This window comes from Sturnira hondurensis, unplaced genomic scaffold (genome assembly GCF_014824575.4).
Source record: "Sturnira hondurensis isolate 20B ecotype Veracruz unplaced genomic scaffold, ASM1482457v3 Scaffold0008196, whole genome shotgun sequence".
NCBI lineage: Eukaryota > Metazoa > Chordata > Mammalia > Chiroptera > Phyllostomidae > Sturnira > Sturnira hondurensis.
Window position 1 is genome coordinate 20,960,971 of NW_028080827.1, and position 25,612 is coordinate 20,986,582.

The 25,612-nt window shown below is 48.8% G+C and overlaps 1 protein-coding gene across 1 annotated transcript in view; it reads right to left on the reverse strand.

Annotated features, from left to right (window-relative positions):
* Window positions 1-743: 743 nt before the first annotated feature.
* ANP32A (acidic nuclear phosphoprotein 32 family member A) overlaps window positions 744-25,612 on the reverse strand; it is a 36,761-nt gene continuing 11,892 nt past the window's right edge. The window contains exons 2-7 of the mRNA XM_037054228.1: window positions 8,089-8,238; window positions 7,714-7,836; window positions 5,162-5,360; window positions 3,856-3,953; window positions 1,721-1,784; window positions 744-1,460 (exon numbers count right to left, since the gene is read on the reverse strand). Of these exons, the coding sequence (XP_036910123.1) occupies window positions 1,399-1,460; window positions 1,721-1,784; window positions 3,856-3,953; window positions 5,162-5,360; window positions 7,714-7,836; window positions 8,089-8,238 (696 nt within the window). The 3' untranslated portion in view covers window positions 744-1,398. The remainder of the gene's footprint in view (window positions 1,461-1,720; window positions 1,785-3,855; window positions 3,954-5,161; window positions 5,361-7,713; window positions 7,837-8,088; window positions 8,239-25,612) is intronic.

Here is a 25,612-nt window from a genome sequence, read left to right on the forward strand (position 1 = left end):
TTTGGCTTGGTGCTTAGCTTTTTAAAATCTTTATGACTTATTACTTCATTCAGAAATAAAGCTTTGAGTGAAAAAAAAGCACACCACCGAGTCTTGCTTTGTGATCCCAAGTGTCCAAACTTAGTATCGGGTCACATTTCCTACAAGAAAAACTATTCCATCAGCGGGTTGTCTGGAATGCATCTCAGAAAAACCAAGGGCCTGTTGGACTCAAAGAAGCCATCCCAAAAAAATTGTATAAAAAGATTTATTGAAATTTATCAATGACAAACAGACATAAAACTCAAAAGTTTGGCTCTTCTGAGGGGGAGGAGAGGAACCGGTGCGGACGTCCTTTTGTACAGATGAAATGCGGGCTGGGAAACAACACGGCACTTCTAAAGCAACCCAGAAGAGGGACATGAAAGCAACCTGTACATTCACTAGGAATCTGCAGTCATTTCAGATTTCCACTAGGTAAGAAAATACAATTTTGCGTTAGTTTTTCCGTGCTCGGGTGTATGAAAAAAACAAACCACCAGCCCGGCCGACATGCAGCAGTGTGTCCCGCACTTAGGTTCGTAAAAATGGTCTAAGCACAGAAGCGCACGTGGAAGAATTCTCTTGCCATTTTGTAAAACAAAGGTTCTAATATCTTACAGAACAAGATAGGACAGTTCTTAAAAAAATCTTTTAAAGAGGTTAACGTTTAAGGGTTTGCTTCTTCTCTTTTAATTATCATCACTAAATCCATTTCACTCTAAGCCTGCTGTTTCAGCTCTCTGGCTCGTATCATAGCTCGTAAGAGTGACATCAGAATCTTCTTTGTAGAACGAAGCCCACCACCATCTGTGAAGAGGGAAAGGGAATGAGAGACGGGGACTGTCCCCCAACCAGTGCCAAAATACGCCTTTAGGTTGCTATTTAAAACCAGGGCGTTGGTTGCCTCTAGCAGGCCAAAGAAATGCAGAAACCATGTGAACCAGAACAAGAGGTAAGATGTGGCTGGTGCTCAGCCCTTCCTGGGCTTTGAGAAACCAAACTGAGGCCAGCCATGGCCTTTCAACCAACTCAAGAGACTCAGGAAACACCAGGAAATGTGCGAGACTCCAAACCATCCTCTGAGAGTAAGGAACAAATGCTCACTTGGTGTGTACTCAGCTATTGCAATTACAGGGACAAAAACAGACACAAAAAAAGTAGGGGAAAAAAATAAAGAGTGGCAGTAAAAATAGTATTTTATTCCACCCCCTCCCACCCACCCTCTCCCCACAACCCCCAGTACACTTTTCCCCTCTCGTTCCCACAGCAACGTTACAATCAGAAAAAAATAAGTTTCGGGGGGCGGGATTTTGGGGGGGGGGATACGGGTAAAAACAGTCAAATCACAATAGGAATTTTTCAAAATAGGTTATCCACTTAGTCATCGTCTTCTCCCTCATCTTCAGGTTCTCGTTTTCGCTTCTGACCCCTTTCTTCTTCTGGAAGAGTAAAGAAAAGGGGTTTAGGTTAAACACTGGTCCTACCCCTAACAGACCACCCGCTGGAAAACGGGACCATATGTCTAGGAAGCTCTGCCATCCCAGTACTCTGAGGCAGGACATCAGCAAAGCCAGCAGGCGCCTGTGGCCTCAGATGGACCTGTTCTGCCCATGGCTAGGTCCTCAAGGCCTATGCCATCAATCTACTGTCAACCGAAGGGGCCAGCTGCTACCAGCCAAGAGTAAAAGGGCTGTCATACCACCAAGATCTTCTTCATCTTCCTCATCGTCCACTTCCCCGTCGTTATAACCTTCTTCATCCTCCTAGGAGAGAACATGCACACCACGCATCAGAGATGCCTCCGGGGCCCAGACCTGCTGAGGAAGCCACTTTCCCTACACTGACCTCAAAAGACAGCCTCTCAGAGCCCACACTGGGATGCACGACCTCAGGATGACTCTAAAGCAGACTTCTTTTGCATCAAGGACAACCTTTAAGACTCTGTAGAAAGTTCACCCTGCCCTAGAAAATACTCCTATCACATATAGTATGTGCAAAAAATGTCAGGGGGGTTGTGGATTCCACCCCCAGGTTAAGAACCCCTGACCTGAAGTCCTGACAGCTCAGGCAGCTTTCTAATCTGCCACTCCCTTGGGAGAACGAGTTCCCAGGCCGACTCTGCCATGTAAACTAGGCCATCCTTTCATCTGTCCTCAATCTAGTTTTGGCTTCAAAGGAAGACCCCAGTTTCAGCAAGCCCAGATTTTGTGGGCAGGTCCAACCTTACCCTACCTAGCCTGTACCCTCTTGCAAACTTGGACTGCTTGGAGGGGAGGATAAATTCAAGGACCCCAAGGACATCACTTAGCTCCTTGAGATCCAGCAAGATGTGTGACTTCAGACTCAACACAGGACCCTTGCTTTGTGCTGCTCCTCGTGTTAGATGCCAGTTAAAGCTGTTATGTTGAACACTGCTGCTAGGACATTAGGCAGCCTATGTTTAAAAAGAAGTTGGTGATGGACTTCTTTTTGTCAAGGGATATACCCTTTTGTAATGTCACAAAAGAGTTCCTCAATCAGTCTGTTTGCTGAGACTGTGTGTGTGTGTATGAGCTCTCCTTTACGGGAAGCTGGAAATCTGCAGATGGTCAATGAGATTACACTCACCACCCCCACCCCGACCCTGCACACTGCAGCTCCTGTGACAGGAAGAGCAAAATGAAAAAAATCCACTAAGTCAAAACCATTTACTGCCCTGCCCTGGGGCGGGGGGGGGGGGGTCTGTTTTCCTAAGGTGTTAGAGGTGAGCCTAGAGCCTACACCTGGGAGAAGAGAAGTCCCAGTGCAGCCCAGGCAGGAACCCAGCCTATCTCACCAGCTATGCTCGTCACTCGCACCTGCCAGCCTCTCCCAAGCCGAGGGTGGGCGGCCAGGAGACCCTGCCCAAGCGGGTCTGCGTCTGTGTGTTCCATCCAGAGACAGAGGACAGGGAGAGAAGCCAGGTGCCGTGTCCAGGCTGTGGTCATTTTAAACCAGCTTCACCAGGTCTAACTTTTGTAATCAGCAAGTAGTCTATTGTAGAATTCTGAGCAAACCACGGAAAATGACTCCAGATACACAGAGAGACTCAGAGCACCCAAACACAAAACCCAGCTCTCCAGGCCAGCACCTTGGATAAGGAAGTGTGTGAAAGCCTAAAATGATGAGACACTGTCTTTCAACATTTTACTTATAAATCATCCTCTTGCCAATTCGATGAGTTGATCCCTATTTACAACCCAGACACTTATTTAAAAGACGAAAAAACAGGCTCAGAAAGGTCAAGGAGTGTGTCCAAGGACACACAGCGAAATCTGCGCTACATTACACTCATGGACACGTCACAGACCTTGTCAGAAAGAACTAGAACCCAGCCAATCTGTCAGGAAAATGGCACTACTTCCACTGTGTGCATGAGACCCATGTCACTGATTGGGGATCCAGCAGTGTCTTCTACTACCATCAGTTCAAGACACTCTGATTTTCCTTAGTACACTGTAAGTGCTCAGCGAATTAACATGTGAATGTAAAAAGGCAGCGATGAGGCATGGGTGCAGTAAAAACTAATTTTCACACAGAAACAAGAGCCAGCCTTAACCCAGCAGGCAAGATCCCCTCTTTGACTGCCTCTAGAATTCCCTCTTACCCCCTCCTAATCCAATCTCACAGCACTTGCTGCAAGTCTGGCCTCTCTCAAACCAACCCAGTAAAAGGCCCTGAAATGGACCCATGTCCCCAACCAGGGCTCCCGGGCTGCCAAAGGCTGGTAGCTGAGGCATTTAGTGGGACTGACTCAGAGGCACCAAGTAACAGGGACCTGGGGAAATGGTACCCCCACACAACCCAGCCACTTACCTCTTCCTCTCCACTCACATCCTCCTCTTCACCTTCTTCTTCCTCTTCCTCATCCTCCTCATCTTCCACTGCCTGAGCATCCTCATCATACTCTTCCTCTGTGCAGTGGAATGGGGAAAGAACAGAACTGGTGGTGAGCTGGCTCCTCCCTCGCATAGCACAGCCCCCAGGCTGAGGGGCCTGGCAGAGTGTGGTCCTGAGTGGGGAACCTGTGACCCTCACAACCCCACCCAGGCCCCAAACCTGGATGCCCCAAGGTGACTGAACACAGCCTGAGTGATCTAAATGATAAGCAGCCTAAAGTGGTCCGAGTGTTAAGCCATCCTCCTCCTCAAGCTTTACAAAAATGAAAGATCTTTCGTGGAGGTGGAAACCACAGAGAAATTGCCACATCAGAGAAACAAGTTATAGGGCCTGGGAAAGCTGAGAAGTCAATTCATTTAGAAAGGCACCTAGCCAAACTCCTCACTTTAAAAGGGAGATATGTAAGGCAGAGAGAAGTGACTTGTTCAAAGTCACACATCAAATTAGTCTGAGCCTAGAAACCTGGCCTTAGAACTCTAGTTCTGGGTCCTTTATACTGCATCACTAAGGCACATGAGTATCTTACAAATTACTCTCATCTAACAAGGAAAACAAAATATTGTGTCTGAATTAATCGGGCAAGTGTCTCCATTCTCAACTTTACTCCGGCCATGAAGACCTGTAAAAAGCCACACTACGCTGCTCACATGGCAAAGGAAGAGGAGGTGCCCTTTTCTGTTCCTTCCTGCAACCCTGGCTGCTCACTGCACTGCCAGGGAGCCAACGTGCTACACCCAGACTCCACTGCCAGGAGCCCTGGGGCCCCTGGGTCCACACCCCGTAAGTCCTGGACTGTGACCCTGTGGGCTGCAGCCACCAAGGGCCCCACAACCTCTCCAGCCCTCTGACTGGACACCTAGACAGCGAAAGAGGACCCTCAGACCGTATCACACCTCCTTCTACCTGCTCAGCCCTCCCTAAGAATATCCAAGTCTAGGGTCACACTAGGGGAACACTGTAGAATCTCATTCCCAGTGGGATTTTGGAAAGGGGGGCGGGAATCAAAGTGAAGATTCACCTAGATGGTTTCATGGAATTATGGTACTATATGGTCTTAGGATGCTTCTCTGAGGTTCATGTGACTTTAGGAGAGTCAACCAGTTACATAACTAGGGACGCCGGGAAGCAGTCCCCTCCACAGCTTTGGAAAGAGGCTAACAGCCATACTCCTCAGTGGTCGGTGGGGGCCTCCCAACACCCAGGCCACCCCTCTGCCACCCACCATCCTCCTCATCCTCGTCGTCGTCCAGGCCCTCTACATAGCCCTCAGCATCTGAGTCAGGGGCTTCCTTGTCGTCCCGGTCGTAGCCATCGAGATACGTAAGTTGTGGGAGGAGCTTGAACACGTTTTCTCGGTAGTCATTCAGGTTGGTTACCTCACAATTGAAAAGGTCTAAGCTCTTGAGGTTTTCTAACTTCTTCTGCAAGCAGAGAAATAAAGTGAACAGTGAGCGACTTGTGGGAGGCAGGAGAGGAGGAGATGGGGAAGGTGCAGGGGGAAGTGGGGCAGCGGAGAGAGAAACAGCCCAGGGAAACAGAAAGGGATGAAGTGAGACAGTGTGAAGAACACGGCCACAGGTGGCAAAGAAACTGATTTGCTCCTGCTTAGCCACAATGTCCACCTAAGCATGTCACCCTTGGCTGATGGGCCTCAGATACTTCACGTGGAACACAAAGGGCTGGACTTTATCTTTAAAATCTCATCCAATAAGAATACTTTTATTCTGCAATGACAGCTGTTGCCTTCATAGTGACCAGCCTGAAGTTAAGGTGGGATTCTCTTGGAGCATGAAATAAGAATTTTGCTGCTTGCCCCTGTGACTAAGGGGCCAGAGGTGACATAAGCCAACAAACTAACTCCTGCTGTGAATCACGATAATTATAATCATAGTTGTTTACATAGCACTTTGAGGATTAACTCAATTTGTCCTCAGTACCTCAATAAGGTAGAAATAATTATTGGTTCATTTTACAAACGAGGAAGTGGAGGGCAGAGAGTTGGGGTTTAATCAGGCAGCCCCGTTTCAGACCTCTTACTCTCCAAAACACCACCTAGCACAGAGGACGAGGAGACTGACGGAGGACCCAGACCGTCCATGGCACACAGCACATTTGCTCTGCCAAAGCCTTTCCTTCAAGGGTTCTGGCTCATCTCACCCATTTGGTGTCTGCGGAAACTGAAGTCCAGAACTGCAAGGGTCACACATCTAGCAAGAAACAGAGCTGCCCCTGGACTTCCCACCTGTCATGTCTTCAAGGCACAGGTACACAAACACCCTGTCCCAGACCAAGTCCCTGTTCCAATGGGGCCAGGCCTAACTGGCCACTAATGTCACTGCCCCTCAGGGTCAATGCCAGGAACTAGGTTATCCTTTCAAGAGCGTATGACTGAGACGTGGTCATTCTCAGCAGAGTGTCCAGGGCAAGAAGGGAATTTGGGCTGCAGTCTGGGTGGATGAGCCCATCACCAACCAAAGCAGTTTCCCACCCTCTGGAGGTGAGTGTAACACATCAGTCACATTGATAACTAGGGAAGAGGAAGCTACAGAAACATGTGTGGTTGGGCAGGAGGGGCATGCGTTTTGTGTGTGTGTGTGTGTGTGTGTGTATCTACAGCTGATCTCTAATGGTGACTAATTCAACATGATCTTTAATGGGGACTGGTTTAGTGTTTTATACCCTCAGTCTCTCACTTCCCATAATTATATATAGACCTTCAAGGATTTCGCTTTGTAATGAAACTGACTTTCAGGTATATCAAAATAGTTCTGTTTTCCCTAGAAAATCAGTGAAAGACTTGAAAAGAAGTTCTATGGGAAGCAAATTCTGGTGGTTGACCCCACGCCACAGATGGGCAGACAAGTCTGAGCTCAAAAAAGGAATGCCAGCTTCCTGTTCTGTCACCTAGCCCACCCACCAGGCCCCCTCAAGTGTCCATGGAGGGCACGGAGTGCTTCTGGACAAGAGTGCTGCAAACCCAAACTGGGGAACACCCCAGCACCCACCCCGTAAACTCAGAAAAGGGAGACATGGTAAACTTGGCAAAAGATCCTCAGGGCTTTTCCCTGATTCTAAGATTCATGGTTTATGACGTGATTCTTAGCTGTCCATTTAGAATAAGTGTGTTTATGTCACTTAGATTCTGCTTATGTAGAGACTGTTGTTCTGACCACGACTTCCCCCTCTGGCTAGTAAATCCTGAAGCTTCGGGTGTGTTCAGCACAAGAGACAGTGGAGGATGGCCTCCACCCAGGTCCCAGACCACACGGTTCTCAGCCCCCACCCCCAACTGGCCCTGTGTCAAGGCCAACACACCTCCCCACTTTCAGAGGCACCAGCCTCGGGCCAGTGGCCCAAGAGAAAACAGGCTGGCTATCTCCAGGATCCACTAATTCCTGGATGGATCCTCCCTCCCCAAAAAGAGACAAGAGCCTGAAGAAATGACAACTCCGGTTTCCAAAGCAGACACTGCACAGGGAAAAGCACTAGGCCAGAAATTGAGACCAAGGTCCTGCCCCTTTTCGCCTTGACTGTGTGACCTTGGCCAACTTACTTAGCTTCTCTAGGCCTCAGTTTCTCTGTGGACAAAGCATAAACAGTTGCACAAACTCCAACTCACAGTACACAGTGATAGTTAAATGAAGCCAAAAAAGTAAGATAAGTGAGAAAAATAGAAGAGGTTATAAAAACTCCAAAGTAATATTTAATATTCCCCAGTATCAATCCCTCCCGCCTCCTGCCCTGTGCAGAGAGGGGAGGACCCACATGACTCACCAGTGGCTCTATTGTGCTGAGGTCTTTAATTTTGTTGCCACTTAAATTTAGATGCGTGAGGTTCGGACACTTTTCTGCCAATACTTCCAGGCCCCCTGAGATTCTGTTATCGCTTAGTTCAAGCTAAACAAGGCAGCGAGAAAAAAGCAGAAACAACTCTTAAAATGAATGCTCTAGGCTCAGGGCCTCCTGGTTCCCGACAGACAACGGGGAAGGGAAAGTCGCCTGGTGAAATCTTGGGTCTTGGACTCTTTGGGTGTGTCAGGCAGGTGTCTGGTTTCACCTCCAATTATGTTCCCTAAACTGGGTGATGACCCTCCCTCCTCCCCATCCCATCTCCCTGCTTGAGAGTACACACACCCACATTCTACCTACCTTCTTAAGTTTGTTTAACTTTGGTAAATTTGCGACTGAGGTGAGGCCTACATTGATTGTACTTAAGAACTCCAGTTCTTCAAATTCATCTGTGAGGCCTTCGATTTTGCCTTCATTGGACCGACAGTTGTCCAGGACAAGCTCTTTCACCTGGAAAGGGAAGGACTGTGTGAGTGGAGGCAAGGAATGGGGCTGAGGTGGACGCAGGGTAGCAGGCCTCCTTTGAGGACAGACACATCCGGGAAACAGTCTGTCCTACACGAGAGTCGCTTCTGAAGCACTGCACTGCACAGACCCACCCCGGTCTTTCTGCCCACCCCCCCGGGGGGGGGGGGAGTTGGGTTGACGTTAGCAGAGCTGCAGGACCAGGGGCTTCTACCGATAGGAGAAGTAGCTGAATTGCCCAAGACAAATTCAATAAGCCCTGCCCCCAACCAACTCATGGGCAAGGCTGGTGGTCTCACTCAATACCAAAGCCTCCAGATCCTAGTAGCTCTACCGTTGTTGGGGGTGTCTGTGCCCCACCCCACGCCCACCATGGCCCCAGACTCACCCTGTCCTGAAGCCAGCTCCCTACTTCCCCTCCTCAGTCCCTGTGGCCCCTTCACCTCCATGTCTGTGACCTTTCTGCTGGTGCACCTCCCCCTTGCTTGGTCTCACCCCGTTCTTGCCACCAGTCAAAACCTGCCCACCTGGCCTGGAATTTGTCACCATGGTCACTGCTCGGCCTACCCCAGGGCAGGGAGAGCCAACGAGGGCTCCTCCAGCTCTCTCTGCACTAGACCTCACAGTGTTGTCCCATACAACTTCCTGCAATGACAGAAACCTCTGCACAGTCCAAGAGGGGAGCTACAAGCCACGTGTCCCCACTGAGCACCTGCAGTGACTGGTGAGACCGAGGAACTGCACTTTAAATTGTATTTAGTTCTAATTAAGGTAAGCATGAAGAGTCACATGTAGGCTGCCACATCAGCTGTCACGGCTCTCGACTTAGCCCTTCCCGGGTCCTGAGTGGACGTGGAAGGAGAGAATGGAAATCCACAAATCAGGATGGACTCACAACAAATGCTGAGGTGGACAAAGTCCAAAAGTTGGTCTTTGGAGGCACCTCTGTGGCTCTGTCCCCCACCCAACTCTCTGGAGGCAGTTCAACTTATTAGGGTCCTTAGATTCTCCTCTCTTGGGCTCCAAATCCTTTATTTCTAACAAAGTAGAAAGAACTGATAAAAAGCTACCCTCTTGTTAGGTTTTTAGAAGGTAGACTTGGCCTAAGGTGGGATGCCAGGCTTCTGTACAGAGGAGCTCAGGAAGTGTAACCATGTCTCAGGCCTAAACTGACCCAGGGAGTCAACCAGGGTGGCCAGGGCCCTGGCTGGCCCTCTAGGCAGGTGCTCAGGGTTCCCCACTCCTGTCCCTGAGCAGCCGGACAGGCGCCTTAAAGGCGATCCCTCTTGGCCACACCTGGTGCCTGCCGCAGCACCCCCTGCCTGCTCCCTGCAGCCTCTAGGAAACATGTGCCGCTACTGCCTGGACATGTCCTGGGACTTCTACCCAGAGGCTCTCATTCTCACCCTTGGGTCACATGGTACGAGTCCTTCCCAGTAGTAGTCCCACAGTGCTCGAAGGATCATCCCTGCCCCTCAGAGTCTTTTCTTCTCAGGGAGAAGAAGGCGGTCCTTCTAACCTGTCCCAGTCCAGGGCTGCCCTAACCCCTCCCTGCAGCAGGCCAGCTGGCTTAGTTCCCTGCAGGACCCAAGGTGACTGACTGTCTTGCCACCATGGTCCTCCAGGTACCCCTCCTACTGGGGGTATCTCTGGGTTAAATGCCAACTTGAAGGAACAGAACAGAACCCACAGGGGGCCTGTGGTTGGCTCCTGACGAGTTCCTTAGTCCACTCTTGCTGCTTGGCAGACCAGGGGAGTACATGGCACATCTGGGCCCCAGCTGCCTGCAGGTCAGCACAGGACAGTGGCAATTTGCAAGGAGGGGCAAAGCCAGGCAGGAACCTCTGGGCCCAGGCACTGGCGCCAAGGCCCACCTCTCCATGGTCCTTTCCTGTCTTTTCCCACTCTCTCAGTCCCCAGGAAAGGCCAGATGTCCAGTAAGCCACCTTCTCAAAGTCAGTGACAAGAATTTCTGGGAATAAATCCTATCCTAGAGCAGGAAATCAGTGCAGAGCCAGGAAGCCAGGCCTCAGGGGAGGGGAGCAGAGCAGAGGAAGGGGGATCAACAGTTCTGGGGGAGGGAGGACCCTCCTTCAGTCTGCAGTGAGCGAGGGAGACACGGGCCCACTGTTTTTTTTTTTCTTCAGTTACTGTTTCCTTGGAAGGCCCCGAGAGCTCTTTAAGCCCCACCAAAGAAAGACAAGTAAGAGAAGGGATTCCAATCCAGATACCCTCAAAGATTTCAGATAGCGGTTTTTCTAACAGGGTCAAGGGTTTCTCCTCTTATGGCCATTAGTCCAGAAGGCCCCAGAGATGCGGGGGAGGTGGTGCTGGAGAGTCAAGGGAATTCCTCCCGGAAGTTGACCTCTTCCCTAGAGCAGCACAATGTTGCCTGAAAATTCCAGAGGGAGATGTCAGTTCCAGCACCACACCCAGACAGGTGGCCCTCCCTCTCAGGACCAGTATGCAATTATTACCACCACCACCACTACTAAATAATCATCATGGGATCTTTACTACTACTACTACTACTACTACTACTACTACTACTACTACTTAATAACAATCACGGGATCTTTCCTGAGCCCTCAGCAGGTACACTCTACCATGCTTCACTCACAATGGCTCAGCTACCCCTCCCAACGTCTCCATGGGGCATTCTGCCATCTTACAGCCACATCAGAACCACCTACCTGTCCCCGAGTGCCAGAGCGGTCGTAGGAGGGTGTCTACTAGACTGTGGTCAGTGTTGGCTCCTGAGGAGTGCTCTGACACTCAGGCGTAGGCCTTCCCAGACCCCCAACTCAATCGGACAAGCTGCCCCGACGGCCACCTGTTCTCCTGCAGCCCCAGCAGCCAGTGGGGGCCTCTCCTAGCGGTCAGCACCCTAGTTACACTTCCTCAGTAACCAAAGCACCAAACCCAACCTAGCCCTCGGGCAGATGAGGCTGAAGTCAGGGAGAAGGGATGTGGAGATCTCCTCAAGGAGCCAGGGGCTGTTTCCAGTCACTGGGAGGGGAGCCTGTGGTGTGGTCTGCGGGGCCTCCAAGGTCCCCAGGTTTCTTCAGTTCCTTCCTGGCAGGAATTCAGCACTGTTTGGGGTGAGAGAGAAGGGGCAAGGTCCAGGCTGAGACCCTGGGTTGATAATACCACCAAAAAGCCCAAACCACACTGGGGATGTCAGGTAAGCTGCCTGTAACGTGTCTGAAATGGACCAAACAGGAGAAAACAAAAATGCCAGCCCAACAGCTGAAGGTCATCAGCTGTTGACTGGTAACTTCAGTCCACTGCCCATCTCCAGCCTTCAAACGTTAGAGACCCTAACATGGACAGGCTACTGTGTCTCACACCCCTAACTTGCCCCAATTTCCTTAAACCACTCTGAACTGTTGCAGTTCCAACCTGCTTCCTCCTGTCTCTGCTTGGTGACCGTGCTCTCAACTCTTCCTTGTGAAGAGAGCGTCCCTTTGACAGTGGAGGAGTGTTCTGTGGAGGGGAGGGGAGGGGAGGGGAAGGGACGGGAGGGAAAGGAAGGGAAGGGGAGGGGAGGGAGAGAGAAGAGAAGAGAAGAGAAGAGAAGAGAAGAGAAGAGAAGAGAAGAGAAGAGAAGAGAAGAGAAGAGAAGAGAAAGGAGAGGAAAGAAAAATTTAATGCCCATTTCCTCCTGCCAAATCCTGGGTGTGAGCTAAGTGTAAAGTTAAAATTAACCTAAAAATTTGTACTTTGGGTTTAGACTCACTCCCAACTCCACTGGCCATTTAAAAATAACTGAATGTGGTTACTCTCTCTAGTCCAACAACTAGGATGGCACTGCTTCTACCAGGAGCTCTTCAAACCCCACCAACGACAAACCTGCACAGGATCCTAATGCTTTATGCCTCCTGCCAACACCCCAGAGAAGACTGAATATCCATCCACGCTTGGCCCCCGGGAGATGTGAGTGGGGCACCGAGAAGTTCCCTAGAAGTCAGACTGCCGGGCTCCAATATTTCCTGGAAAGCCTGTCACCAAAGCAAGAACACAGCAGCTGCTTCTCACCAATGGGAGCAGAAAGGTCAACACAAACATATTATTATCTGAGGAACAACCCATTGACTATTTCTAAACTATGAAATCATGTCTTTACAGATAGCTCCAATTTGACCATTCCTCTGTGTTCCCAACACTGCCGTCCTGGTCACAGTCAAGTAAGTCACTGTAAGCCTGTTCTGCTCCCAAATGGGGCCTCTAAGACAGCGGAGACATTGGACTACTAGGAATAGGGCTTGACTGGAGGCCAAGGACCGGGCCGGCTGGCTGCATGAACCCTGACTCTATCCCCAAGACCTCAGGTTCTGCCTCTGCAGATAGGGGATGGTACCTGTTTAACCTGTAAAATGCAAACTACAGCCTAGAAAACATTCCTGGCTTCCTGCCACCTGGGGGAGGGGGATTTCAAGTTCCTAAACTGATCTAACAGGCTTTCCACTATCAACCTCCCCCCATTCCTCCAATCTCATTGCTACCGGGCCCCTCAATCCTTGCACAAGGGCCCCTTCCCCAGGAGGCCTTCCCCCCACCCAGCTCTGAGCATCCCAGGGCACCAAGGGCAGCTGCTGTATGAATCATTTAATCGTGTATTAAGCATACGATCCTCCTAGAGGTCAGGGACTGTCCTCCATAATCAGCCTAGTGAGCGGGGAGTGGACCCTAGAGCAACTACTTAACCAATGTCCTGTCTATGGTGTCAGGCTCAAGACTAGGTGTGGAGCCTAGAGTCAAATCATCATGAAATTTACAACGCAACTGGTCCAAGACAAGCTGAATGACCCATACTTCTATGAACAGCAGTGGCAATGTTTTTCTGTATGTCCTGTATCCCCAAGACAAGCATAAGCCCCTAGGAGGCAGGCCAGCTGTGTGCACTCCTCCTGACCTGACCCAGTGCTTTGCCCACAAAATACCCCTCTCTCCAGCCAGGATGCTCCTGTGACACTGTTCACCTAAGCAAATGCTGAGGACAGGAAGGCAAGAGAGAGCAGGAGGTGCGGTGGCTGGCTAGGAGGAGACAGACAGCTGGTAAACAACTACAGTTCAGCATGCCAGGCAGTAGGCCTGAGGTTGAAACTGCATTTTTTTTCAAATGCCTCCATCCCAGAGAACCTAGAAAGACCAGGAAAGGGGACACACTATATCAAAGCCGGCTTGGGCCATATCATTTGTAAGGCCCAGTGCAAAATGAAAATGTGAGACCCCTTGCTCAAAAATTATTAGGAATTCCAAGACAGTAACAGCAGTGCATTACACCCAAGAGAGCAGGGTCTTCTAAGCACGGGGCCCTGTGTGACTGTGCAGGTCACGTACCTGGGAAGTTGGCCCTGATTTAAGTGGACAGCTTGGGCCTAAAACAGAGTCCTCTGAAGGCCAGAACCAGAGAGAAAGCAGCTCTAGTGAGAACTGCTCTTTATTTCCAGCACTTCCTGTGGCAAGGTGGAGAGGTGGACAGAAGGCAGGCTCTGGAGTCCAGACAGATCTGGCTCAAATCCATACTCTCCACTCGCTAGCTCATCTCACCTCTCCTGGGCTTCCTCCAGTGACCAGAGTGCCCATCACCTAGAGCTGGATTAAATGGCATAAGGTAGTCAGAGCATGCCCAACTTTGGGGGAAAAACCCTTTCCTTCCCCTCGATCTATAGTCTCCTTGATCCACAGTCCCCTTTACTGCTGTGTGCCCTGTTGAGGTACAACAAGGGAAACAAAAGTAGGCCAGGAGATCTATCAGTCGCCTCAGCTGTTTGCAAGGCATCCTCACAGAATACACAAGGCCTCTTAATATTTTGGAGAATTAAGATGGTGTGCCCAGAACACACCCCCCTTAATTTTACATCCACACCTCGTTTTGATTCTTTCCCCCCACTAACCTCAACCCTTGATTTTCTTTTTTCACTGAGCAAGAATTCAATAAATATTTGTAGCTTTGGTTTCAACCTTGTCAGTCCCTGACCAATTTAGTTTTCAGGTTCCAGCCTTGCACAGAAAAGAAGACAAATCAAATTGACCCCGTGTTTTTTTGGTGCTTGTGGGTTTTAAATAGGTCAGCCTTTAAATGGGCCATCCCCTGTTGCGGATTTCTAGCTGGAAGGCCAGACTATCTGAGACACCAAGACAGAGGGGAAACGGGCTTCTTCCCAAAGGTGTTCGATTAGAGTGACAAATACTTGTGAATTTGTCATTTTAACCATAAAATCCAGTTTTGCTTCAGTCACAGTGTGATGAAACCTGCAAAAATCAGGGGGTTCTATGGAGGGAAGTCAGGCTCTGGGAGAAAAGTCAGACATTTCGAAAGCTGGAAAGGCCTTTGGGATCATCTAGGTCAGTAGCTTTTTGACCACAATCCACAGTAAAAAAAGTACATTTATACCCTGACTCAGCACACACGTTTTTGTGTGCATGTAGACATACGCAGTGAAACAAAACCTACCCTATTACAATACTCTTTTCTATTACATTAAAAAAAATTTTAAACATGGCCCATAGTTTGCAAAATGCTGGTCTAATTTGGCTCTTTTTCCAGAGTAAGAAACAAGGTCCAGAGCTGGCCTCGAGCCCAGGAACCCTGGGCTGGGGGATTCTTCTGCCATACTGTGTGCGCCGATCACCGCACTGATCAGAAACTACCATCCCCAGTGGGAGACTCTGGAACCACCCACATAGCTCTCAGCTCCCGCTTAATAGGAGGCTATTCTGCAGCCATAATGGTAGCTAAGACTCAGGTGTCCACCTCTTAAAGATCTTTTAAAATCTTAACTAAGGGGCGAGCCCCAACATTGCTTAAAAAAAAAATCTCTCCAAGAAAAAAAGCATCTGAATGTCTGGATTTTATCTGTTGCCTACAATAGAGCTCTGGAGGCACGGGTGGGAGCACATGGCCAGGGGAAGTCGGTGACGCCATCCTTATTATTTTAGGGAACCACGCATAGCAAGCCTGAGTGCACTGCACCAGTGGTAATTAAGCTGTCCCTGGCCAGGCTAATAGGCTGAGTGAGAGCTGACTGGGGGAGGGCTTGCATTAACATAAACCCTGTGACTGGCTTCCCTTGCCACCTGGAACCAGCTTCCTACCTCCTCTAGTGGGTGTAGGGAGGACTTGGTGTCATCTCACCAGGAAAGAAGAGCTGGTTCCATTGCAGATGCTTCCTCTAGCCAGGAAACTCGGGGCAGTAACCACACCAGGACTGGCCTGGGTGTGTGTGGGACCTGTGGCCTGGGCCTGTCCAAAGGGCCAGTTTAGCTTGTGAACTTTAGTCTGGGACCCTCCCTCACATTATGCCTTTGCTTTCCTCCCTTAAACCTCATTCCTCCCTTCCATGGCCGGTCCACTTCACTCCAAGGACTTGTTAGTTCCACAGCCTGTAGGAAGCTTTCCCTGACTGCCCACCCTGACCTAGCACTGCCTGATTTAAAAGCATGTGAAGGAAAGTATTCTCAAGCAGAGGAAAATAAGCCCAGAAGGCTGTCTGGGAGTCAGGAAGTAGGGAGCAGTTGGGAGAGGGAGAGAGGAGGCTTTAGCATCAGTAAATGACATGATCAACCAAAAAATCGAGCAGGCTGCATCATCGAAGTGGTTGCCCTTTTCTACCTTCCATGGGTGCTGGAAGGTCTGAAGACGCCAGAGTTGGAAGCACAGTCCAGTGAAGACACTGGTCCCAGCAGGTGGCATGTGAATGGTGACCAGAAGGAAAGGGGGAGAGAAGCAAGGAGACACAGTGCGAAGGACACTCGTCAAGCCGTCAGACCTGGACTCCGATGTCCATTTTGCCACTAACTTGCTGTGTGCCCTGATGGAAGTCATGTCCACTCTCTGGGCTTCTGCCAGTTCCCAAATCCACAGCACTGAACAATGGGGTCTGAGGGCAGAGATGCCATTCCTCTGGTTCCAAAATTCTGCAGTCCACATTTTCAGTCCCACCCATACCCAATGTCGGTCACTATTCCCCAAAAGGAGGTGGGAGATTTCATGGGCTAAGAAGTCCAGGATCCATCACTAAGGGATGACAGAAAGGAAATCCAGGGCATAGGGCAATTACCCAGATAATTACTGAAATGCAAAAATCAATCATGTAGTCTCTTAAAACACACCCGGATCACAAAACCAGCCCCCAGAGGTCTGGGGTGGTGGGTCCCAAACGTGGAAGCGTGGCTGCCTCCCATGCGCAGTCGATCACCTCACAAAGCGGCAGGGAGCAGAAGCCTATTCCCTGCTCAACAACCCTGCAGTCCATAAAAAAGAAAAAGCCACGATGAGACTGAAGAGGAAGGCCTGGAGAACGGGGGTGGGGTAAATCCTGGTCAATCTTCCTAAAATGCTGCTCTGATCAGAGCTCATCGTGTCCCATCACTCCCTGTGCCAAAGCCTTTAATGGCTGTGCGGATCAAGTGCAAATCCAGAGCGATTTCTAGCCCTCCAACCATCAATGCCCCCTGACCAACCCCCATGCTCCCTGCGATGGTACTCTGTCCCCACCTCACCCCTCTGCCAGACTCCCTGGACCTGCTGCAAACACAGTGACACCACCTGGCATTTCTTCCCCATGTGACAGTTTATAGAGTGCTTTCCCAGGCATCATCTCATTGAACTCTGTCCACAGACAACCAGAATTCTACCCATTCCATCCCTCCCAGGGAAACTGTCGCTGTCCACCAGGACCCTCTGAGCTCTGCTGCTGGGCCACGGGACATCTGGCAGTCTTTACTCCTGCTGTCTCTCCTCCAAACACAGCCTCACTTGAAGTCTGAGGTCTCAGTGTCTGCCTGGTACTCTGCCCAGAAGGGCTGGCTTTCCGTAAACACAGGTCACTCAAGCTGGAGGAGGGGAAGGAATGGGGGCAGGCAAAGGCCAACCCCTCATTCGCTTTCTGAAGCAAAGTGCCCCACTAACTCCCCTCTTGGGCAAGTCAACAAAAATATTTTTGAAAATGGTCCTTGCTGACTGATACCACTGATGTTGGCTCCGAAAAGCAGATTCAAGGATTAAGTGTGGCTGGGCTGGGACAGCGTGTGGACAGCTGGGGCTATCTGCTGCAGAGATCCGCCCCCCCTCCCAGAGTCCTTGGGTCAGTAGGGTCTGAAAAGAGGGCACAGCCCAGGGTCTCTGCCATGAGTGTGGTGCAGATTTTGCCAGCTACCTACTCCCTGTGGGTCCCTGAGTGAAAGAACAGCCTGCAAATCAAAAGTTAATTCATTCCCTCAGTTCTACTCCTCAGAGATCCACCAGCTGGCAATGAAAAACCTCTGTCCAGCCCGACCCACCACAATAACCCACCTAAGATACCACGCCAGTCAGACCTGGAGGCTGAGACACTTCCCACGCCTCAGAGTGAGGCCTCTGCCAAATTTCCAACTAGCTTTTTAAAAGTGCTTCGGAGAATTAAGGGATCCCATCTAGCTTCTTGGGCAACTGAACAACTCAGTGATTCATATAAGGTCAGAGCTAGTCCGCTATGGAATCAAACCTTGGACCCATCTCGATTCTCCAAACTTAGTGCTCGCTCCCCAAGTTACAGGCCTCTCCATAGTGAATTTCTTGCAGCCAGAGGAAACAGAGGAGGAAAAAGAAAACAGGTGTTAGAAAAAGAGCCCCAACACGTGAACTGGGTCCTCCTCCCTGCCTCTATGCTCACACCCATGGGGCTGGAGTGCAGAAGAGGCAGGAAAGGCTAAGTGGCCTCAGAGATGAAACCCGCAACCTCAGCCTCCTTCCCTGCCACCTCTACCCAAAACGACAGGCACTCGCAGTGACAGAAACAGAGCCAACACCGCTGCACTTAAGCCCTAGTGTCCAACCGCTAGTCAGAAACCGCTGATTTGGGCAAAAATGGAAACCAATCATGCAAAAGAACCTAAGGCTAGGGGCTGACAGTTCCTTCTGTCCAAGGCCACTAAACAAATCAGCCAGCGGCCACACATAAGAAGCAATTTAACCTCAGTTCTTTCTCCCTTAGAGACACACTCTATGTGCAACCTGCCTGAGTCTATAGATTAAATGCTATGGTCCAAGTATTGGAGAGGTAAGTGTAAGAAATGCTAACAAGTGAATGTTCCATGCATCTAATAATTGCAAGGGGGGGCGGAATGGAAAGCAATGGAATGAGAGCACGTAGGGAAGGAATGGGGAAGTGAGGGGACTGTTGGAAGGAAGGAGAGAAGAATGACACAGGGAGGAAGAGGGAGAGACAGGCAGACCTATGAAAAGACACAGGCAGTCAAGAAGAGGGAAGAAAGGAAGAAGTTACAATAGAGTTCATTGTCATTCACTAGTCTACAATTGCTTTAATCTCCAAAAGCTAAAAACTAAAAACCTCACCATCTTTCGAATTCTTCAAGAGTCAGGGAGGGGCTCGACAACTGGAGACACCGTAAAAAAGAATCTAATGATTCCCGTCTTCGGCAGAAGCTCACGAAGGAGATCCCTGCCAAGGCAGTCAACAAGGCAAGGCCAGCCTGGGCCGTGTTGACAGAAACAAGTGGGATGAACCCAACGTTCCTCCGTCAGGGTCCCCAAACACTCTGCCCTAGAGTACTGAATCTCAAATTCTGAACTTTCAAGCAGGACAAACTCGAGGAAAGCAACCAGAGTGGGAAGGCAGCTGCAAACTGACCCGGGAGGAACAACTGAGCGACCAGCGATGTTTAGGCTGGAGGGCCGGGGAGAACCCTGATGGTTATCTTTCTCCAACTATTTGAAGGAGCGTCATATACAAATAGAAATACCTTTGCTCTGTGTTCCTCGGTGGCGCAAGAGCTAAGATCAGTGTGCGAGAATTACAGAGAAGTAGTTTTTGGCTCAAAATAAAATATAAGAGGGTATTTTAAATTATTACACTTTCTCACAAAAGAATGGCTGCTCTGAAAAAAAAAAGAAAGAAAAAAATTAGTGAGCTTCTGTCTCTGTAAAGTGCTGGGATTGGAGGCTACGAAGTGACTGCAAAGATATCTGCAGAGAACTTGACAAATAAACAGTGCTGAGTGATTATTAAATGAGTACTACTGTATGATGAGGCACTGCACAGAGCTACGCCTTGGGTGTTCCCTTCTCTTACAATGCTGTAGTCTAATTCTTTCCTCTTTAAAGATGTGTATTTATTTAGGCCACAGGCTCCCTCTATTAATTTGACAATATTTACAGTATCTATCAGATCCTGCGCATCCATGCTAGGCATTAGAGATACAGCAGTAAACAAAACTAGGTGCCTGGCCTCACGGGTTTACAGTTTAGTGGGGGAACAAGATAATAAACTAATAAATGTATATAACTGTACATAAAATATACATATAAATGCTATCAAGAAAAAAGGGGAGGATGGCCAACAGCAACAAGGGACGCTACTTTAGAAAGGGTGGCCAGAGAAAGCCTATTCAAAGCTGAGCTTTCAGTGGGGAGTTGAAGCCAAGTAAGACCAAGGGAGGAGCCTTGTGGGCGGAAGGAAGAGCCAGGCAAAGATCCTGAGAGCGGGGAGTGTGCCTGGCCATTCTGGGGAAGAGCTAAGAGGGCAAGTGGCAATAACAGAGTTTGTGGAAAAAAGGAAGGAAAAGGGAGTGGTGGTGAGAATGGGGTGGGAAGAAGGCAGCTGTCTCTCACACATGTGGAACAACTGCATATGGCAGTGGGTAGGGTGGTGAGTTTCACAGGCCATGAAATTAGCATTGTTTGGACCACAGCAAAAGGGGTAAGATCTAAGTCCCAACCATAACCTGGGACTCCCCTTGCCCTTCCTTAAAGGAAAAGAGAAGAAGCTTGATTCAGGGTTGTGCTCACCCAACGTTTCCAGGGAGAAATGGGATACACCCCTGGGAAATATCCTATGGCAAAATGTTGGTTATGAGTGTTTGGTGCATGTGAAATAGTTAGAAAAACCTGGTTTGGTTCTGGGATTTACCACTTAGGAACTGTGAATTTGGTTAAGACTTCACTGAGATTCATTTTCCTCATCTGTAAAATGGAGAGAGCTCCTACTAATTTCCGTGGGACCAGAGGAGGTAAACTGCTTTCCTGAAGGGGGCAGGAGAGAAATTTTACAAGTTTCTCACCAAAGACTATACCCCAGGAAGCAGAGACAAAGTATTATGCAGCTCTGATTTCCCCACACTGCCTTGCATATACCTTTCAATAAATGTTTGCTGAACTGAAAAGCATTAAAAATAATCTGGGAAAACATTCTGTCATTTTTTTCTTCCTATGAAACTACAGTTTGCAAGAATGCCCCAGAACAGTCTCTCTTCACTGTCATCTTTCACTTTGGGGGAAAAACCAACTGAGTCGCATCAGGGCAGGGTTCTCAAGTCCCAGGAATGGGGACAGGAACAAGGCTTGCCACCTCTGCAGAAGGCTCCTTATTCTCTGTACCACCCCAGACTTTCTCAAACAGCCTGACCTGATCCAGGTCCCAGTCATCAAAGGAAGGGACTATATATCATCCTAGGACAGGGTCGTGGTCTCCTGAAAAAGCTACCAAACGCTGCAACATATATGAAACTCCACATCCCTGATCTAATCCAACTGACTCAATGTAGGGATCAAATCCAATTGCCCAGGTAAGTAGAAGAGATGGTCTAAAGTCGCTTCTGTTATTTAGAAAATATTGTTTTAAAAAAGTAACACTTGCATTCTCATGATTTCAAAACCAAAAAGTATAAAATAAACAGTTAATTCTCCTTCCCACCCCAGTTAACCATCCCACCAGGGTTTGTTTACAAATACAATAACAAATTCAGAATCTTATGTTTCTCCTCTTTACCCAAACTTGATTAAGTACAGATCTCTGCTTTGCCTTTCCCCTTGGAGTTCGTGTACTACAGTACACAGAAACAGCCATCCTCGTTTCTTACTTGCATTGTGTTCACTGTATGGATGTGCCACCACTCTCCTCGACCAGTCCCATGCCGAAGGCTATTTGGATTGCTTCCAATCTTTTGCTATAATAATTCTGCTTAAGTCACTTCCCATTCGCCTAGCTTATTAACCAAGAAGCTGGAATCAGATCCCACTTCTGACCTACAGGGGCAGCAGTCATAGAGCCTTGCAGTCCTCCGATCTAATGGACTCACTGCTGTGCCTATGTGGGCAAGTTACTTCACCCTCCACTCACTCAATAAATACTACTCCGAACTTACCAAATGCCAGTGCTCCAGGCACTGGGGATCCAATGATAAAGGTATCCTTGCCCTTTGCCCCCAGTGTCCAATCTTGGAGAAACAACACACAGGTATTGTGTACTGTTTCTACACCTGTACTACACCTGTGTACTGTGCTACAATACACAGGTGCAGTTAGTTCAGGCACCTTGAAGGCCATCTGACTCTGTCTGGAAATGGGCAGCCATACTTTGACCCAGGAGATCAAAAAGAGTAATGCTTGCTAACTCCCTAGCAGCATGATGCAAGGCTCATAGTAGGTGTTCAATAACTTACAAACCCAATTCCTGTCCCAGAAGGGCATCTTGCTGATGGCAAGAGCAGCGAGGTACTACAGGCAAAAATGCACAGCATCACCATGCCTGCTCCACGCCTCTCCTCACAGGTTGGAATACACTGCTGCTGGCTTCAAGGAAGTACCCAAGTCCCTAATTATGTCTTAGCCTACTTTTACTGGAAAATGATTGGCCTTCTCCCACTTTCCAGACCCTTTTTAATGCCTCTGAGGCACCCTGGGCATGCTTCTCATCCGCATATACAAGCCCTTGTGTGCGAAGCTAGTCACAGAGGAAACCCAGACACATTCATTCAGGCCTTGGCACAAAAAGGCAAGGGCAGGCACACAAAAAGTGGATTTTATTGGATCTCCCCCGGCAGGGTAAGCTAATCATTTACAGGGAAAAAAATCCAAAGGAGAAAAATCGTTGGACCTCATATTTATTTTCTGTTTACTTTAATAATCATTCTAGTTCAAAATAAAACATTTTTAAAAACCAGAAACTTTGGCATCATCTCTTCTGCTTTCCTAGGGAAACAAATGCAGCAAGATTTTATGACAGAAAAGAAATGGAAGTCAGGAGTCCGGAGTATTTCCATATTACCAGCAGCCCCAAAGTGGCTGTGAGAAAGTGAAGATTCAAGGTTCTGGGTACTGCTCTGAGGTCAAGGACCTGGCTTTGCACCCAAGCTCAGCTCCTCAGTACTATATGACCTTGTGCTAATTACTTAACTAGCTTTCTGAGCCTCAGTTCCCTCATCTCTAAAAGTGGGAATAATCCCACTCGTGTTGTAGTATTTTTGTATCGATTAAATAAGAATGGATAGGTGTCTGGCACATAGACATTCAATAGTTAAAAATAAACAGAATATAGAAAAGATACTACCTTTTCTCAATATTTAGTAAAAAGATGAAAATCTAGTGCCTTCCCTTTAGAAGCTCAAATCAGAAGAGTAGGCATCAAATTATTCAGCCCCCATAATAATGGGATGCTAGTTCCTTAACAGGCTAATTAATGAAGTCTTACTTCATCAGAAGCTCCTTTCGAATTCATGAAGGACACCTGCTTCTAGATGAAAACTATCAGCCAATTAAAGCTCATCTTTGTCCCTGGAAGAGGTGGGTCAGGTCTGGGCTTCTCCCCCTCAAATAAGCCCTGAGGGCCCTTAGTCCTGCTTCCCCATCCTTGGTCTGAGGTATTGGTAGGTTCTCCGTAGCCCACCCAAAGGATCTGAACCCTCAAACTAGGTGGGAGGGCCTGAAAGGCACAGCTGGAATCCAAGGTAGCAAGTGCCTGTGGTTATCGAATTTGGGCTGTATCTCTACCTAGGCAGGCAAAAAAAAAAAAAAAAATCAACTCCAGGTGCTTAAGCCTTTGCTTGGAGGGCTGACAGTTAGACATGTTTAACATTTCTGCCCCCAACACACCCCGCCATAAGTGAGAAAATAAATCTATTACTGTTAATAAATGTAATCTAGAAGTATAAATTTTTCAAGTGTTGAGTATAAAGAGGATAATAAAACATTCTTGGAAGAAAAGGCCTCTNAAAAAAAAAAAAAAAAATCAACTCCAGGTGCTTAAGCCTTTGCTTGGAGGGCTGACAGTTAGACATGTTTAACATTTCTGCCCCCAACACACCCAGCCATAAGTGAGAAAATAAATCTATTACTGTTAATAAATGTAATCTAGAAGTATAAATTTTTCAAGTGTTGAGTATAAAGAGGATAATAAAACATTCTTGGAAGAAAAGGCCTCTGGTCAGCTGACCAGGGGAAATTATCTAAGCTTGTGAGCAGAATACTGGCCAGTTACATTTTGTACCTCTTTTGTATCATTTCAACTCTCCTATTAATCACCTCACGAATTTGAATTTTATTTAACCTCACTGGGCCTTGGCTTGCTCATCAGCAGATGATTCAAAGGTACTTACTGATCAGATAGACACTTAAGGTTCTGGTTTGTGGGGGCTAGAAGTCCAGTGTAGATTACTCAAGTCTTTGTTCAATGCCACCTCCTCAGAGTGGCCTTCCTGGATCACCCACCCCCTTTAACATGGATTTGTCTTCATGGGACCTAGCATACCAGCAGTTTGACTTGGGCTGGCTTACTGGCTGTCTCCCTCAATGGGAAGTACAGATGATGCGCTCACCTATTTCCATGCTAGCTATACGCAGAACACAGAAAGCAGAAGCAGGCACGTGGCAAGCATTTAACCAACACAGGCATACTTCAGGTGTATTGCAGGTTGGGTTCCAGACCACCTCAATAAGGCACATATCACAATCAAGTGGGTCACATGAATGTTTTTGGTTTCCAGGGCATATGAAAATTACAGTTACACTATGCTGTAGTCTATTAAGTGTACAATACCATTACATCTAAAAAAATGTGTATACCTTAACTAAAATATACTCCATTGCTACAAAATGCTGAGAGTCTGTTGGGAAAATGGCACCGACAGACCTGCTCAACACACAGTTCCACAAACCTTCAATTTGTGAAGAATGCAGTATCTGTGTAAAAACAAAATTTTCTATCTGCAGAAATCACCCTCACAACTCAGATTAACAAGCATCACACAGGAGCAGGATGTGCTGCTCACCATCAGGGACACCTGTGGCCATATAAGCCTCCTGGGGCTGGCAAGGCATTCAGCCACACAGGTCTGGTTCACGGCTCAGTGGGCACCTTTTAGACCAGATCCAGACGTTGTGGAGTCTACGGCCACTGGTCAAACTAGAAGGTGCTTCTCTCCCATATCCTACCCTCTCCTGCAGAGGCCACACAATAACCACACTGGCCATCTGAACTGAGGGAAGACTCCTGAGTGCCTGCCTACAGGGGCCAGCTGCCTGGCCTGAAGCAAGTGCCCTTTCACTTTTAACAGAACAGCACTCCCTTTCAGCTCCTAGGCCTGCTCCTCTACCCTCACCCCAAACGGCAGCCTTGGAAGGCCCTACTCAGAGAAACCTCCCCAGACTCACAGACCACACCTAAACGTGCCGACAGAACACATCATAAGGGCATGTCTGCAACAGAGCTGCAAACTGGAAGGGGGCTAAAAAAAGCAGAACCAATCATTATGGCAGCAGGCCAGCCTCTGCAGATAGGCCTCTCCAAGCCTACGAGGGAGACAGCTGGGGAGCTCTGCTAAAGTACATGCCTGCCCACTCTTCCCAGGCCACACCCAGGGTGTACCCAAAACTCCATGAAGAAGGGGGGGGATGTACAGAAGTGGAAGGAACGCCCTGGGTGAATGTGATGGCCAGTCCCTGGCCCTCCATATGGAACAGGTCCCCGTGCCAGAACAGACAGATCCTTTGCACAGGCAGCCAGGCTGGAGGCTGGAGACCAGATGATGTCATCACAAAGCCTTCCCGATGCACCCAGATGCAGGGGAGCTGTGCTGGGCTCTGCAGACCCTCCCAATGCCCTCCAGAGGGGGGATAAAGAGGCACTGACCAACTCGATGGTGAGTGAAGCCGCAGTGCACACCCCAGGGAGGTGCTACCAGAATTAGCTGACAAACGCTGTGGCATGACCTGGAAGCCCTGGGACTTCATCTTTACATCACCTGGGAAAGACACAATTCATTCCCTTTCTTGACTTCCTGGAGATGAAGACCTAAGAGGCAGTAGGGGCTACTGGCACAGAGAACCCCAACCCCTACGCTATGATGGGAAAGGGAGACCCTAGGGCAAGAGAAGTCCACATCTAGGGAGATGTTACTCCAGCCCCACCTCAAATATGGGGGCTCTGCTGCCTGCCGGGGGCCCCTCCTACCCGTTTTAGCAGCTCCAAGTGAGGCCTCCTGCTGGGACAGGTAAAGACAGCTCCCCTAAGAACTGCTCCTACCATACACAAGCTCAGACACCTAAGAAGGGGCCTCCTTCAGACAGGCTGGCTCCCCC